Source organism: Cibotium barometz, chromosome 36 (assembly GCF_041138505.1).
Source record: "Cibotium barometz isolate CiBa-2024 chromosome 36, ASM4113850v1, whole genome shotgun sequence".
NCBI classification, from domain to species: domain Eukaryota; kingdom Viridiplantae; phylum Streptophyta; class Polypodiopsida; order Cyatheales; family Cibotiaceae; genus Cibotium; species Cibotium barometz.
In genome coordinates, this window is record NC_141081.1 from 12,495,389 (window position 1) to 12,512,493 (window position 17,105).

Sequence of the window (17,105 nt, forward strand, 5' to 3'; positions counted from 1 at the left end):
AAACCAATCAACCAGTTCCCACCAGACACTTGGAAGCATGCGACCAGCTTCTCCTCCAGTATTGGAGCTTCCCCGCTAGAAATAACAAGTCATGTGCTTTTTAGGTCCAACACAAGGCTACAAGCAAATATGTCTAGTGTCCGACCTTTGGCCACCACGTGTATTAAAATAGTCCTACCCAGTTTATAAGTTGCCCGGTCACTTTTAAGTGAGTGTGGACCTGCATCAATAAATATTAGCATGTGAAAGCATAAAGCTATAAATTGAGTTTTTAAGAGCACTTACCACCTGTAAAACATAGATAGACCGCCTGTCCATCCAAAACAAGTGTGCACATGCACGTCCACAAGGTGCCCACACGTCCCTACCCCCATGGACAACCCAAGCAGTAATCTCAAGCATTGTCCAAGCAAACAAAACACGTCATCCAAGTCTAAAATTAAGGTCATGCACACACGAGTGCAGCTAGACTGGAAGAAACACCCATATGCTCAGTTGTATCAATCAGGTAAAGTGTTCTAGGATCCGAAATCCTTCCGGAATCTTCCCAAAACACAAGTACAGGTGAACACCAAGCTAGCTAGTCTTGGGAAAACACACCATGTCAGGCTCCACAAGCCATACATATATTGTCATGTCAAGCTCTATATGCCACACATTTCCAGTATAAAACAGAAGCAATGAGGAATTTTGTGACATCTGTGACCTGGCAGGGTTGGTGGACCTCCAGCACAAGTTGTCCACACAAGTTGTCCACATATTGTGTAAACTTGAAAGCCTCTGGAAACCCTAAGTAGGTGGAAAATTTTGTCCAGTGGAAGCTTGTGAAGCCCCCTAATGGATATTACTTTATTGAGCAACTTGTTTGTGACAAATGAACCAAATTCAAAAGAAAGATAAAAAGGAATCCATAGCCAAGTTCTTAAATAGGAAATTCTCCTCATCCTAACCATATAGAGATGGACTACTCACTGGATCATAAGGGATTCTGGTGTACTCCTCCTCTGTATATCTGACAACATCAATACTCTGCATTGGCAAAAAACAAGAGAAGCTTTACCATGTAACAGACCCAGGTAAGACAATGCATGTAAAAATCACAAACTGTATGTATGCCTACCTTATTGTACCTTGCAAAATAATAATCTCCACTTGGAGGTACCCCATCCACAATTTTCACCTGATTAGAAAGGAAATACTTCTGTCAAATGTAAAGACATAATTATAAAACCAGTACTGCGATGTTCATAAAAACATAGTCTATTGATTTTGAAGATTAAAAAACAACCATAGAATATCCATGGAAAAAAAAGTAAGAGACTCTAACCCAATGATATAACTGCAGGTTATCTTTGCGGGCAGAGGAGGTGAACGGTAACCATTGCCAAGAAATCTGAGAAGTGTAAATTTCCAAGTAAGAGACCACTACATTGGTTTTTCAAATACAAAAAATTTGAATTATACTTTTCTAGATACAACCCAAAGGGGAGTGGACTGTGGCCCCTAACCTTTCAGTTCATAACCTGAAAGAGGAGGGATCCCTCAGACGCCACATCTGAGGTTAAGTGCCTGAAGGACATAACTAAGCTTTATCAATGAGATTAAGCTTACGATTACTAGGCTCAATGTAAAGTAAATTTCAGCTGTTGCTTGACGCCAAGCTTATCTAAGGGAGTCGATTACTCATAATCAGACATCTCTAGGAGATCAGTACGCAGATCAAGCCATGCGCAAGCTCTAGCCACAATATTAGATAAAGGGCTCTGATGGTATGGAACACGGGGGGTTTGGGTGACAAGCAATCTGTGTAGGTGCCCAAGGGTGTGCTCTGGATGAAGCAATGTTTGGGAGGTGAACTTGCCAGAAACCCTTCCATTGGCCTTGACTTGCATGTTTGTGCATGACGGTGTTTGCGGGCTTTTCATAGACTCAAGCCAGGTGTTCTCGGAGATATACAGGCTTATGTGCCTCTTCCATCCATGACCATGTCTAGGCCAATGCTTACTCTGAAAACCCCATTGACAAGATTCACCCTTCCCCCATGAGCCATATACCAAGAAGACACAAGGGCCCTCCCTCACTAATGTAATGCAAAACGTGGCACCTGAGCTGTTACTCCATGCCCACCCCACCATGAAGGGAATCGGCTCCAAGATACATCCAGTTTACTTTATTTTCCAGGCAACAAATTCGCTTCACCTATTCAATAACTAACTTTGTTAAGCCCAAGTTTTACCTTCTTGCTGCTGACTGGGTGGCGTTTCTTCAAACTTGCTGTGTCCAAAGCTGGCATAACGGGCGGCAATCCTCCAGTGAGAGCGTAAACCTGATGACAAAACATCAAAACACAATTTCAGGGAATTTGGTGCCACTGAGAGCATACAGAAAATTTAAACATAATTTTTTATTTTTAAGTAACAAAATTTTAAAGATGCTTGAATATACATCAATTTATAGCTCTATGAGAGCATCTAGCTTCACTAATTTCTCTCCATCAAAAGTCCACAAGTCACTCCCTCAAATCTCTCGGTAAAAACTTAAGGCTAATAAAATTTTACTGCGGTGAAAGCATAAAATTCCTGCAGCAGATGATAAAAGCTTAGCTGCAGATGAAAAATTTTCAATTTTCTTTATTTAAAAGCTTACAGCTTTATTCTTAAGAATATGTAGTTCAATTTTGCTGAAATCTTTTTTCCCTTTAATAACTTATAACAAAGTGATACAGGTAACTAATGCAGTAAAATTGCATGCTCGAGGGGGAAGAAAAACGAATTTAAGATAATGATAATGTCTGAATTTAATTTTAAATTTGAGAGAGAAACCAATTTAAACGGTGGTTTAACAGGATAATACCTCACGGGAGACTCCATCGGGCTTTTTAGGGTTTTCTTTGGGAGGCTTGCTGCGCTTTTCTGGTGCAACTCCAAAAGCACCCTTGGGTAACCCTAAAATTTCCTTAGCATCGGCCATGCCATACACAGCAAAACTTTACAACAGACTTTCCTTGACGAAAATAATAACACAAGATCTGTCTCGCTATGGTGGTGTCACTGAATGCGTGCTGCCTCTTGGTCTCTCCTGTCCTACTTCCTCTTTTTAAAATTAAACTTCTTTATAATTCGAAGCTACTATTATTTGTTTTTCATAATATTATTATTGTTCTTATAATTATATAATCAATTGAACTTTCATAATATATTATTATTGTTCCTATAATTATTAATTCACCTAAACTTTCATAATATTATTATTGTTCTTATAATTATATAATCAGCTAAACTTTCATCTTTTATACATTATTTCACTTAAACTTTCATCTCTTCTCTTCTCTATATTCTCTTAAGGAAGAGTTTCACAAAGCTGTCACGTGGCAAGAATTTGGAGGTTAGGAGGAGGTTTGGGTAGAATTTGAATTTGGAGTCTCAAAAGACGTGCAAAGCACCAGTTGCCCACTAGTATAATCAGTGAGGGCGTTAATTAAATTATGAATGTCAAATAAAAAATAAATATAACCGACCTTTAAGCATAACATTAATGTGGCAGATCAAATTAATTTAAGAAGAGCAATTCACGTATATGAAGAATTAGTTCAATGTACATCAATAATCATTTCCCTATGGTAGTTTCTTAACACAAGATTTCATGTACAAACTTGTCTTTGGGCCTTTCAGTTTTAGAGAGAGAGTGGCCCTCAACCAATGAGGAAGAGGCTTCCGTAATGGAGAAATTCAACATTTTAAAGCAAGAAGTCAAGTAAATAGAGTAAAATGATGTTAACTTGTCTGCACTCAGACATGATGGCAAATATGTGATAGTTGTTCTCTATGTGGATGACCTGATTATCACAAGCAAACATGAAGACTTGATTCAACAAACATAAGAAAGGCTTGGCTCTAAGTTTGAGATGACAGACTTGGAGCCCTTGGATTATTATTTGGGGATCGAGGTCTTGTAGGAGTCTGACGACAAGATCTTTATCTCTCAACAAAAGTATGCAATAGAGATCTTTAAGGCATTTAGTATGATAGACTGCAAGCCAATATGTACACTAATGGAAAACTTTAGGCTTCCTTCTAAGAACACTTTACCTAGGAAGCTCATTGTGGGAGTTTGATTTTCTTGTACAATACTAGAATATGAAAGGTGGCAATACAAAGTTCATATGTATTGAAGTAAGAGCATACAAAACTAACACATGTACAAATCTTAGCTTCCTGCTGAACCATCACACAAACCCCTAACTCATAAAAGCAGACTTCGTTTAAGCTTACAAGGCATAGAATTTGTACAACTCTTCACAAAGTCAAGGACTTCACACGAAAGCAGCATCATCTATTGGTCTATGTGGAGACACAAGTATAAAGTTATCTCCTCCTTACAACGCCCTCTTGAATTCTATAGGTTTAGAGACAAAACAATTCAAGTATTCATCTAGAGTGTAAGCATACTCATCATCCGAAATACAAAATAGATTCCCTCTCAATCTTAGCATGTCATTACCATCTTCTTCACGTTTATCTTCATTGAGATCAAAGTCAATAATGGGGTGATGTTGTTGATTAAAATTCATGCCAACCTCAAAGTCCATGAAAAAACTCATGTGAACATCTATAAACTCGATCAAATTAGGAAGCTTTATTAGTGTCCACGCTCTATCGTCAAAATGAACCATGATGCTGTGGGATAGTACTTTCCGATTCATAGCATCATCCAAAAGATTGCAAACCTATAACTAATGTAACTATCCATATACACGTATACTCTTTCAAAGAAATTAAAAGTTTGGTTTTCTTCAATCGACACATGTGTAGCAGCATACAAGGATTCCTGAATACCTACATAAATAACATGCAGCCAAACAATAAAAAACAAAACATGCATTAATAAATACTCTTTTAAATGTTGGATGATATCCTAGCTCATCCCCCCGCAGTCTAAGATGTGTCACATATCTCACATCGTGTCATCTCCTACCTCGGCATAGGGTTTATATGGCACATTAATACCCCTTGGATCCACCTTTTAGGGATGGCGAGGGGTTTGGGTAGCTAGGCGATAGGGGAGTGGGACCCCCTTGCATGCGACCCTTCCTACAGCTGCTACCGTTTCCATCATTGGTATCAGAGCCGGCGTTTGCATCCGCTCTTGCCTTGGCATCTTGTCGTTGGCCTTGACGTCCTTCCTTCGTTAGCGTTGGCTCCGATTGTCCTTGATGCCCTCCTCATTGGTGTGGCCTCCTATTGTGTAGTCCGTGCATTGGCATTCACTTGGAGGGGAGCTGTTGGATGATATCCTAGCTCATCCCCCCCTCGGCCTGACACGTGTCACATATCCCACATCATGTCATCTCCTACCTCGGTGTAGGGTTCATATGGCACATTCATACACCCCCCCCAATTGTCCTTGGATCCATCTTTTAGGGATGGTGCCACTACGGGCAATGTAATAGTTGGGTAGCTCGCATGGTAGGGAAATTTATCGAGGCAGCATCATGGAAGGTGACAACTGAAGTAGGTGTTCTTCATACAAGGCCTCCTTTGGTTGTGGAAGTGGCATGGACCTTTTAAAATTAAGGCTAGCCATGGCCCCCCCATCCAAAAATGGACCTGGATGGCTGTCGGCAAATGAGGCCTACTCTATAAGTGCTCCTTTCAGTGAAAACTCCAACACACCCCTTTCTTTGACTCTTTGTTCATGCAGCTTGTGTGTGCACCCTGAGACAGCCTGAGACAGGGGTTTTTTATCGACTTTGGGCCCAAAAGGAATTTAGAAATTAGTAGACAAGGCTCGAGATGAGACCTGCATTGGTTCCAAATACCACCGGTCTCATAAAAAGATGTGATGAAGGGCTTGCAGGAAAGCCATTGACCGGGTGCATGATCTCAAAGGGCTTCTAAAACCCATCATTTCATTGATATCAAAGACCAGTTGCTCTTTGGTTGTCTGTTGTTGGGCACCTTCCCAAGGATGAGAATGATGAGTTAGAAGAGCTGCAGCATGTGGCTCCTATAGCAAGGTCAGGGACCTTGGTGTAGTAGAGATCGTTAAAGTTCATTAAAAGTTGCATCTCTCGTGGCGGTGAAGGGTGTGGGGCCATCAATAAATGGGAATTTCCTTTTCCTTCCATGCACATGAACATGCACAAGAACTTGTGGTGGGTAGGACCACCTTCTTTTGATTGGAATGTACTTAGGGTCAATGAATGGGAATTTCCTTTTCCTTCCATGCACATGAACATGCACAAGAACCTTTGGGTAGGACCACCTTCTTTTGATTGGAATGTACTTATTGTGAGGTCGAGGAAGTGATTATCCTTAGTAAAGAGTGTGGAATTCATGAACAAGTGGCACCATGTGGTGAGATTGGACACAACAAGATAAAATTCAATAGAGTACAAGAGTGTGATGGTCCAAGAGGGAGATGCTTGGTCCAATAAGAAAAGGGCGGTGTGGATGATTTGTCATGTTGTGTTGACACGGGCTAAGATGATGTGGAAGATGAGGGTTGACTGAATAAAAGATATTGAATTCGTAAAGGGACAGGGTATGTTTGATGGGGGTAAGGGTATCCAGAGGGGGACCGGCTCATAATTGGTGAGGTGTTAAGGTCGGTGGCCCATGAGAGAAGCATGCCCAGGATCCTTTGGTGTCATGCCCTTCTAATGGGGTACCATATGAGGTAAGGGTTTCCAACTTATGGATCATCTTTGGAACATTGTTCACACTAGGGCTTAGGTCAATTAAAGTAGCTAGAATCCCTTGTGTTGGAACATGATTCACACTAGGGTTTAGGTTAATTAAAGGAGCTAGAATCCCTTGTGTTGGAACATCGTTCACACTAGGGTTTAGGTTACTTAAAGGAGCTAGAATCCCCTGTGTTGGAACATCATTCACACTAGGGTTTAGGTTACATAAAGGAGCTAGAATCCCCTGTGTTAGAACATAGTTCACATTGGGGTATAGGTTATCAAATTGCAAAAGCTAGAATCCCTTGTATTTGAACATAGTTCACACTCGGGTCTAAGGGGTGGGACATTGTTGATAGACCATATTAGAATCTAGCTTCATAAATGGCATGGGGGTAGTAGGATTCAATAAGTGTGGATATTTGTTGTTATTTGTATTTGCTTCTTTGTTTGTGTATACAATTATTTTTCAATATGAATTCAGAATTGGAAATATGAATTTTAAAGTATAGAATGCATAATGGTAGATGTATAGGTTATTTTATGGCATCAATGATCATTTATTGATGTAAAGTTGCTTATGAGTCATTTTGTGCTTTAAACAACTTAAGATTACGATGGGTGGATCCCAAGGGCCTGAGTGGGACTATGTAGAAGAGTTGAAGCATGGTAAATACACCTCATGTTAAGTGTAAGTCTTGTGGCCATGAATTTCAAGTTAAGGAGCATCTATTCAGAGTCAGTGTTAATGTTGTAGTTTGTTCTAATCCGCCACCTAACGTTAGCACTAAGTTATATAATATGCTATAAAACTAAAAACCAAGGTAGTATCCATGGCAACCAAATGTGCTTGGGTGATGAGGGCTTCTTTATGGTGGAGGAGGTCTTGGTCGGCTACTTCCCAAGCGGCCCCTTTGGTCATGGCTTAGTTGTACTCCTCATCATGAAGTTTAGTTGCCTCATCATTTGTTGTGCGGGTAAGGTCAACGTCCACTCTTTTACAAATTTGTTAGTTGCACATGCTTGGGCTTCTTTGGCCTTAGCTTGCTAGGGCTCATCTAGGAGTTTGTCTCTTTGGGCTGCCGTAATCTTGGCAGTCTCTAGTGCTTGGTATTGAAGTCACAAGGCATCCATGTCTTGGTTTTGCGAGTGTGGGCTAGCTCCTCCTGGGGGTGGATTTGGTGGGCCACAAGCTCATTCTAAAGCCAATGGATTTTGTGTTTGGTTCTCTTGAGCTTGATAGTCATCTTATGTGCGGCTTTGAAGTAATTGTTGGGAGTGATTAAGCTTCTTCTTAAATATTCTTCCAGAATATATTCATTCCAGCACTTGAACTTTTGGTGTTATTGGAGGATATGGCACTTAGAAGTCTTAGCCACATGGCCAATAAGCTTGACTTACCAAAGGGTGTCAACTTTTGAAGTGCTTGGGGAGCTAAAAAGTCATGGGTCAGGTTTGGTGGAATGATATGGTCCTTGAGAAACCGTCCCATACCCACCTCTTTGAGTGTTTCATGGAGGTGGGTATGGGATGGTCCCAAGGGTTGAAGGCTAACCAAAGTGGATGTGGTAGAGTTTGGGATGATGTAGAAATGGGTGACATGATTTAGGTAGGGTGGGGGGAGCCTACTGATGGGTCACTTGGTAACTCTCTTGATGGGCATCTTTGGTTTGGGGTCCATGCACCTCACTTAGATGTAGGTCTAGATGTGGTAGAGGTTGGGATGATGTAGAAATGGGTGATGAATTTAGGTAGGGTGGGGAAGCCTCTGCTAATTGGTCACTTGGTGACTCTCTTGATGTGCATCTTTGGTTGGGTCTGGTGCAAAGAAGTCACATGGCTCAAACATATCACTGGCAAAGTTGAGAGGAGATTTCCTCTTGAGTGGATTGGGCAATGGGAATTGTGGCTAGGGGGAGGTTGCAATTTCGATTGCATTAGTGCCAAAGGCGTGTGGGCGGTTGAAGGCTTCCTTGGGGAAAAATAGATGGGTTACGGGAGGTTGAGGCTTGGGGTTGTCAATGAGACACTGCACCATAAGCCAAGAACATGCTAGGCAAGGCACAAAGAGTGGAAGCTCTTTGCAAATAGCATTAAAAAAGGATACTTGTGAGCATGTGGATGTTATGTACCTTGCCCACTAGGTTCTTGCATGAGTTTTGGAGTTCAATGTAAAGGCTTCCGCCCAATTTGCCAATTGGCCAAAAAGTAGCGTGGCTAGGATGCAAGGGACACCCTATTGTGTTGGTCTAGAGCCTTCTTCTTGTGAGAAACCTACCCCTTAATAACTATATAAATCTATAACACAAAGAAAATATAAGGTTAGAACACCTCACTTGGGGCCTCATGTACCAATATCTTAACGTGAGGGTATCTAGAAGTTTTCACATATAGCTGAACTAGAATAGTCCTTATGCAAGGAATTGAACATGATTTCTCTAGGTAAGTATTCCCTTCATAAGTAAGACCCATCGGCGGCTTAATGCAATATCCTATCTCCTCGGTTATGAAGGCAATCATCTACCATAATCTGCTAAATCCTATTCTTTGTTTTCCCCAAGTATTTGTTTTATCAAAACAGGTTGGGTCTCAATTTAGAAAGTAATCGTATTCTCAAGTTCACCCTACCACCCACTTTCCAGTGTTTGATCCTTTACTTGGTTCCACCCACTTTCTAGTGTTTGATCCTTTACTCGGTTCCACCCACTTTTTCCAGTGTTTGATCCTTTACTTGGGTCCACCCTACCACCCTACCATCCTTTACTTGGTTCCACCCACTTTCTAGTGTTTGATCCTTTACTCGGTTCCACCCACTTTTTCCAGTGTTTGATCCTTTACTTGGGTCCACCCTACCACCCGTATTGTCAGGTCTAACCTACCACCCGTATTCTCAGGTCTAACCTACCACCCGCATTCTCAGGTCTAGCCTACCACTCATATTCTCAGGTATAACCTAATCAAAACAGGTTGGGTATTAGTTTGGAAAGCACTCGAGTCCACCTTACCACCTACTTTTGAGTATTTAATCCTTTACAACTTAGACCAATTCTATAGGCAGAGCCTAGCCCTGTCCAATCCCATGGGTCTAACTACTTAATATAATAATCCAAATAAATGGCATACATCTAAGAATCATCCCAGATAATACATCATCACAAAATGGCATAGATCATTGCAAACAACCCACCAAGTAATCTCCTCACACCACGACCGTGATCCTCAAATAGGGAAGGTATGAATCACTGAGCCTAAACACTTACTGACCCACCAAGTAATATCCTCACACCACGACCATGATCCTCAAATAGGGAAGGTATGAATCACTGAGCCTAAACACTCACTGACCCACCAAGTAATCTCCTCACACCACGACCATTGTGCTGATTGGAGGAGCACAATGTATCTATCTAAAGCAGCCACTTATACTAGCTATCACCACTCGCAGAAGAAGGAACACTCCAGGAACTGACGTTTTCTAGCTTTCACCACTCCTAGAAGCACGAACACTCTAGGAATTGATGTCAGGAGCCACGTACTGACGATTACGTCCAAGTTGCTAGGCACTACCCTACCTAATACACATAGGATCCACTTCATGTTCCTCACACCAATCATGCCAGGAGCACACCCACATTTAACCAAGATGGGTCAAGGTCTCAGGCAATTGTCTTTGTGTGTTACACCTCTCGAATGACATTCACATAGAATAACGTTGACCTCTATGGTACCTTTATAGGCTACTACAAAAACATAACCTAAATGAATACAATGTTCAATAAATATAAAGACATGATCCAGGCGAACCATGCATCACACATGTAACAAGAGTGTGGAAACCATTGCAAGTCCGACGAGACATCTTTGCTCTCTAGTCGAAACTTTGAATGATAAAAATCCTCTAGCGACATAAACCTAGTGAGGTCTTCCCAAGTTCAGGGGCCAATTCAACTTTAAGATTTTGTTTCTCGATCATAGATTTCTAGCATAAGGTCTGTAAGGGTCTTTTATAAATTAAATATTCCGAAGGGTATGGGTATATCCCCATTTATAATGGTTACTACAAAGTAAGGAAGCTTTCCTAGTAAGGCCATTAATAGTCACATTCTCCTTTCCTAATCTGTACTTTTTTTCAAAGTCAAACTCTTACAAAGTCTACGTCCATCTCCTTTGATGCATGTTGAGATCATTTTGAGTACATATCTATTTGAAGCTCTTGTAGTAAGCTATTACTAGAGTGAATCTTTGTCTAAGAAGATAATGTCTTGACAACTTCAAGGCATGCACTATTACCAATAGTTCCAAATCATGAGCTGCATAATTCCTCTCATCAGGTTTAAGATTTCAAGACTCAAAAGCTATGGGTTGTCCTTCCCATATAAGGATTCCATCAATAGCAAATCCACTTGTGTTTGTGTTGGCAGCCAATCAGTAGTCGCCGTGCTGCCAAAGTTCCTTTTAGTAACAAACTGATCATATGTCAAGTCTTCTTATTTTTGTAACAACCATGTACGGCTTCTTGCAAACGGGTAGTAACCGAATGGATGTAAGGGGAAAAAGGGGAATTTCCCAAGGATCAGTAGATGCTGGATTGATGTATGTTTTGAGAGCCTAAGCTAATATTCAAGAATGTCTTCTAGGTTCTTGTTTTGTTACTTTATATTACGTGATGTCTACTCTATATCACTTGCATGTTTATCTTTGTGTTACTACCATCAGGAAGCATGAAGGATATGGGAACTAACCCACATATAGTCATAGTCAACTCCCCTAATCATGAGTAGACTAGTAGCTCAACGTGCTCGGCATTGTATTGTCACTTGGGCATAGTTGAGTTAGTCGTCGCTTTGTAGGAGCCAACTAGGTAGTTTGAAACCACTTAAGTGTTAGGTCTTGACTAAACAGTGACACTTTTAGTGATCCTGTTGGGGAATGACATGCCAGGAACAGGAGTAGCAAGTAAGGGGTTAGTTTTGCGGAGGAAGCTTGAGTTGTGTTGTGCATGATATACATGTTCTCCTATAACACTTTTAACATAGAGGAGCTAGTTGGGGTAGATCACGAGAGGAAGTGTGCGCGTCATGGTGTCAAGTTCATAGGAGTGTAATGGACAGTGCATGGAGAATGAAGGAAGTCCAAGAAGAGCAATGTGGTACCGCTTGCAAGTAGTCACAGGCCTTAGGAAGTGAAGGGTGACGGCATCATACAAGAAGATTTCCAAAAGGGGTTCCATGGTGCCAGCAAGATCAAGAATGACAGAATCAAGAACCTTTGAGAAATTAAGAGGGAGAGGAAGAACACCAGGAGCTTTGAAAAACACAAGGCAAGGAAATCAAGAAGAAGAAGAAGTTGTAGCCTTGGAAAGAATGTCTCTAAAATACCCAAAGTTCAAGGGAAAAAGCGAGGAGGATCTAGATGCTCTTTGCCTTTGAGACCACTTTCCTGGCCACCACTAGAGCCCCACCATTGCCATAAAAGATAGGGTACTTTGCAATAACTCCGGGTGGAAAGGCCACCCGACTGGTATGCTCAGTATTGTATGGACACTTCTAGATGTTTGAGGAACTGAAGAAAGCTTTCTTAATAAGATTTCGGAGAGATAAGACCACCATTGAGGTACTGGAAAAGCTGCAAAGGTTGACTTAGTCGGGTGGAAAGGCCACCCGACTGGTATGCTCATTATTGTATGGACACTTCTAGATGTTTGAGGAACTGAAGAAAGCTTTCTTAATAAGATTTCGGAGAGATAAGACCACCATTGAGGTACTGGAAAAGCTGCAAAGGTTGACTTAGAAGAAGAGGCTAATAGAAAATTATGCAATAGAATTAGAGCATTATTAATGCATCTAGACCAGCCAAACAAACATGCAGCAACCACACTGAGTCAGTGGTTTGTGAGAGGATTGAAGGAGAAGCTCCAGAAGGTAGTAGTCTCTTATGATTTGGAGACCCTCACATTTGAACAAGTGGTAGCAAGAGAAACTAGAGCCGAAGGAATCTTGAGCAGACAAGCAAAGACCCCAAGAAGAAAAAGAAAGGAGTTGATAAAAGGAAAAAAAAGGAAGAAGAGACTTTTGACTCGGATTCTAATGAAGACACCTCAGAATCAGACTCTAGTTAGGATTTAGATGCTGAAGAGCGGAAGCCCCGAGAGAAGAAATTCAAGAAGTAGGGCAGTGCATGTTCATGAAGAGCTGAAGGCCCCACCCTAGCCAAGCTTGCCGGAGGACATGGAGGATCTAGTTTGAGATTGGATGTCTGATGCACTAAGTGTGTAATAACCAGGGTCATACAAAAGAAGAGTGTCAGATGAAAACCACACAGCAACCATGTGCTATTTGCAATAAGAGAAACCACACCACTGACACATGCTTTTACAACACTCAAATCACGAACTCGAGAGAAGTAGAAAAACAACAACGTCAGTAACAAACAGGTTCCAGTTATATCAATCAAGTCACCATCGGGACTCAAAACATTAATCTTATGGAAGAGGAGGTGGAAGATTTGGACAAAGAGGAGCTGGGTTGATATGCTACTGTTGCAGTGCCCCTGGGCATAAGCAAAATGATTGTCCCATACTACACCATCAGTAGGAACTCCGAGAGGCAAGGCTGCAAAGAGAGGCAAACCCAACAGGAGCTGATGTAACCTTGAACATGGTGAAAGTGGATCAATGGGCAGTAATACACCAAGAGAACCCATTGATAGTGATGGCAGTGATGACAAGGTCATAAGGATCTGTCAAGATAATGACATGCAAAAACACTGATCCAAAAGAAAAGCAGAAGCCAAAACAATGGGTAGGGGTAGTAGAGGGTCCAAGAACAAATCACTAAACTTGTGCAGAGCGCTCACAAGGAATGGTACAGATGATGCAGGAAAGCCCGCTCCTGAATGAGCATGCTGACAAATAATATGGACAAGACTAGCCTAATCAGGAAGAGAGAGGACATTATACAGTGTGAAGATGATTGAAGAAGGGCTGTAGGAGTACCAATTAGAGCCTAAAACAGCCTAGAGGAGTAAAAGGATCTTGAAAAAGGAACTGGAAAGAATCAAGAGCAAGTTTGGATAAAAGAACTGACAAGGGAAGATCAGGAGAAGGAAAAGGAAGCCAATAAGGAAATAAAAAGCATCAACCCTAAAGTGGAGTATGACATGTTGAAAGATTTAGCAAAATGAAGCTGAACATATCAAATGCTAAATTTGGTACCAAACTACAGGAAAAAGTTTCTCCAGGCAATAGTGTCGAGTGAAAAATTGGTGCAAGTGCTCGCTTAGGAAATGGAAAATCCAACTGTAGAATGTAGAAATGTGGAAATAGTTTAGGAATGCGACACAAATGTTCCTAAAGTAACCATAAAAATAAGAGGGCATACGGTATCACGAGTCATCCTAGATGGAGGATCAATGAGTCAATATAATATCAAACAACTTGGTGAAGAAGCTAGGAGTTACCAAAATCGAGCTTGCTCCGTTCAAGAGATCAGGATGGCTGATCAAAGAAGGGTTCGTCTAGTTGGAATCATGAGATCATGGGTGCATATCCCATGTTGCTCGAAAGATCATGGCTCAAGAGTGGAAAATTTAAACACAACTGGGAAACAAACATGATTACAATCCGAAAAGGAAATAAGAAGGTATGCATCCCAATTGTGTGCAATACGTCATCATCATGAACTCCAATAAACAAACTAATGTCCCACCAAGAACACCTTAGTATCATTTGGTAGATTGTTCTCAGTGTATGCATGCTCCTTCATCTTTGCTTTCCTTGTTGCACTTCCTCAACTCTCGGGTCCAACTCTCAGGCATAGGCACACAACTCCTTGCTCCCTAAGGTAGTCTAACCAACTTGGGGCCATTTTGGTAAGTTACCCAACTTCAAATTTTTAAATTGCTCTTATGCAACTTTGGTCTTTTATTCTTGACTTTTGTCTTCACTATCTTCAATTTCTTTTTCCCTCATATTGTCCTCTTGGATTTTAGAGGATAAAAATGGCAAGTAACTCCTCTTGGATTATGCTCTATTTATTTTTCTAATCCTCTTGCTTCTTGAATTCCTGCTTGTTTTGATCATTTTCAAGTGTGAGTGCCACTCTTTTACCTACATCCTCGATCTCTTCACCATCCTTGGACTCAACACTCTTGGACTCGGACTCCTCTAATCTCAAAGCTATTTGCACTTTGTCTATTTCCTTCAAAACTTTTGACCCTTTTTCTCTTAGGCTTGGCCCTTATTCTCTCAAGCTTGGTGTTTTCTCTTTCCACATTGATCTCAAAGTTTGCTTTGCCAATTTCCTCGATTTTTAATTCTCGAGCTTTAATCCACTTTCTTTTAAAAAAAATTTATTCACGCTTTTCATTGTCCTCTTGCTTGTTTTTTTCTATAAGGTCTTCTCGCTTGTTTTTTTCTATAAGGTCTTCTCGCTTGTTTTTATTTGTGGGATTTCTTCCTTTACTTTTTGTTTTGCCTATCTTGATTAGCCTTCTCTTTTCATTGTCCTCTTGCTTGTTTTTTTCTATAAGGTCTTCTCACTTGTTTTTTTCTATAAGGTCTTCTCACTTGTTTTTTTCTGTGGGATTTCTTCCTTTACTTTTTGTTTTTTCCTATAAGGTCTTCTCACTTGTTTTTTTCTGTGGGATTTCTTCCTTTACTTTTTGTTTTGCTTATCTTGATCAACCTTCTCTTTTCTCTGATTTTTTTCCTTCACTTTTTATTTTGCCTAGCTTGATAAAAGTTTTCTCTTTTCTTTGATTTCTTCCTTTGGCATCTCTGGCTCTTTCCTATTGTTTTTCACATTGGTTGTGATTTTTTTATGCTCTCTTGGGCTCTAGTAGCACATGGTCCACACCTCTCTTTCCTAATTTCTTTCACATTGGTTATGATTTTATTTTACTCTCTTGGGCTCCAATAAATAGCTAAATCTAGCTCTCTATTGAATAAAAAACATAAGAAAAAAAACATTGGGAGAACACTTGAATCAATAGAGATTTGAGCAAAAAACCAAGAAAAAGTACATTCTATTGGCTGTTTTGAAGAAGAGAACGTCCGTTCATTTTACAGGCCACGCCCATTTCATCTTTGCCACGTATGTTTCCTTCCTTAGCTGACCAAATTTAGTAAGATTTTCTAGTTGAATGTGGCCGATGCATTAAAATTAGAATATTTGCATTCAATTAAGCATTAAGTGCATTTAACTGTATTCAATCAAGTGGGTGTGATTGAACTATTAGAGAATATACTAGGTGGCTGTCAGACCTACAGCCTTAAATTCCCAGACAAATCTTTAAATTCCCAAATCTAATAGTGCCATGGCCGTTCTGAAAGTGCAATGGTTGTTCTGAACGTGCCACGCATGTGCCATTGTGAAGCGTACACCTGTTCCTTTCTCCTTCTAAAAGCGAGCGTCCGTACCATTCAACCTTTGGAAGCGAACGCTCGGCGTTCCTTTCCATACTCGAGCGAATGCCCATTCCTTTCTCATTCACAAGTCAACGTCTGTTCCATTCAAACTTCAAGAAGTGAACATTCGAGGCATATTCGCCATGCCTGGTCCACATCCTAGACCCAACTTGGAACGCCCGTTCCTTTCCAAGTTTTGAAGTGTCCTCCCGTTTCTTCTTTCATTTCAAAATTAAATGTCCGTGCCAGTTGTCCCTGGAAAGCAAACGCCCATTCCCTTTTCATTTACAAAGCATACTCTCATTCCTTCCCCTTGTGAAAGTGAACATTCGTACCAGTTTTCCCTAAGAAGCGTACTCCTATTCCCTTTTCATTTTGGAAAGCAAACGCCCGTTCCCTTTTCATTTACAAAGCATACTCTCGTTTTCCTTCCCCTTGTGAAAGTGAACATTCGTACCAGTTGTCCCTGGAAAGCAAACGCCCGTTCCCTTTTCATTTACAAAGCATACTCTCGTTCCTTCCCCTTGTGAAAGTGAACATTCGTACCAGTTTTCCCTAAGAAGCGTACTCCTATTCCCTTTTCATTTTGGAAAGCATACGCATGTTCCCTTCTCACGCTCGTTTCTTCCCCTTCTCAAAGAAAATAGTTGTACTACTTTTCCCTAAGAAGTATATGCCCGTTCCCTTTTCATTTTGGAAGCGTACGGCCTTACCACCATTTAAAAAAAAGAGAGAAACAAGACAGTCTTTTCACAGAGGGGTTCTACACAATAGTTCCACATTTCCATGCACCTACGATCGGGTAGATTAGTGTGAAATAACCCTCTTTTCGATGAAGTAAACTTTCCTAAAGCTCCCTTGCTTATAAGGACCCATCGGTCAATATCGCATGGTGGAGTCAAATGATGCTTGTCTTTGACAGTACCAACGAAAGCAAATACCACCCCAGCACAAGACGAGGAACTCTTGACCTCGAGATAGGAGAGCCTGAACTTCAGTGCATGGACATACCAT

General features: G+C 40.9%; 1 protein-coding gene across 1 annotated transcript in view; it reads right to left on the reverse strand.

Annotated features, from left to right (window-relative positions):
- The window catches only part of LOC147617497 (myb-like transcription factor family protein), an 86,299-nt gene extending 83,185 nt beyond the window's left edge, over positions 1–3,114 (reverse strand). The window contains exons 1-5 of the mRNA XM_086775749.1: positions 2,854–3,114; positions 2,237–2,326; positions 1,328–1,393; positions 1,121–1,180; positions 973–1,029 (exon numbers count right to left, since the gene is read on the reverse strand). Coding sequence (XP_086631875.1) covers positions 973–1,029; positions 1,121–1,180; positions 1,328–1,393; positions 2,237–2,326; positions 2,854–2,970 — 390 coding nt within the window. The 5' untranslated portion in view covers positions 2,971–3,114. The remainder of the gene's footprint in view (positions 1–972; positions 1,030–1,120; positions 1,181–1,327; positions 1,394–2,236; positions 2,327–2,853) is intronic.
- Between the last annotated feature and the right edge of the window lie 13,991 nt (positions 3,115–17,105).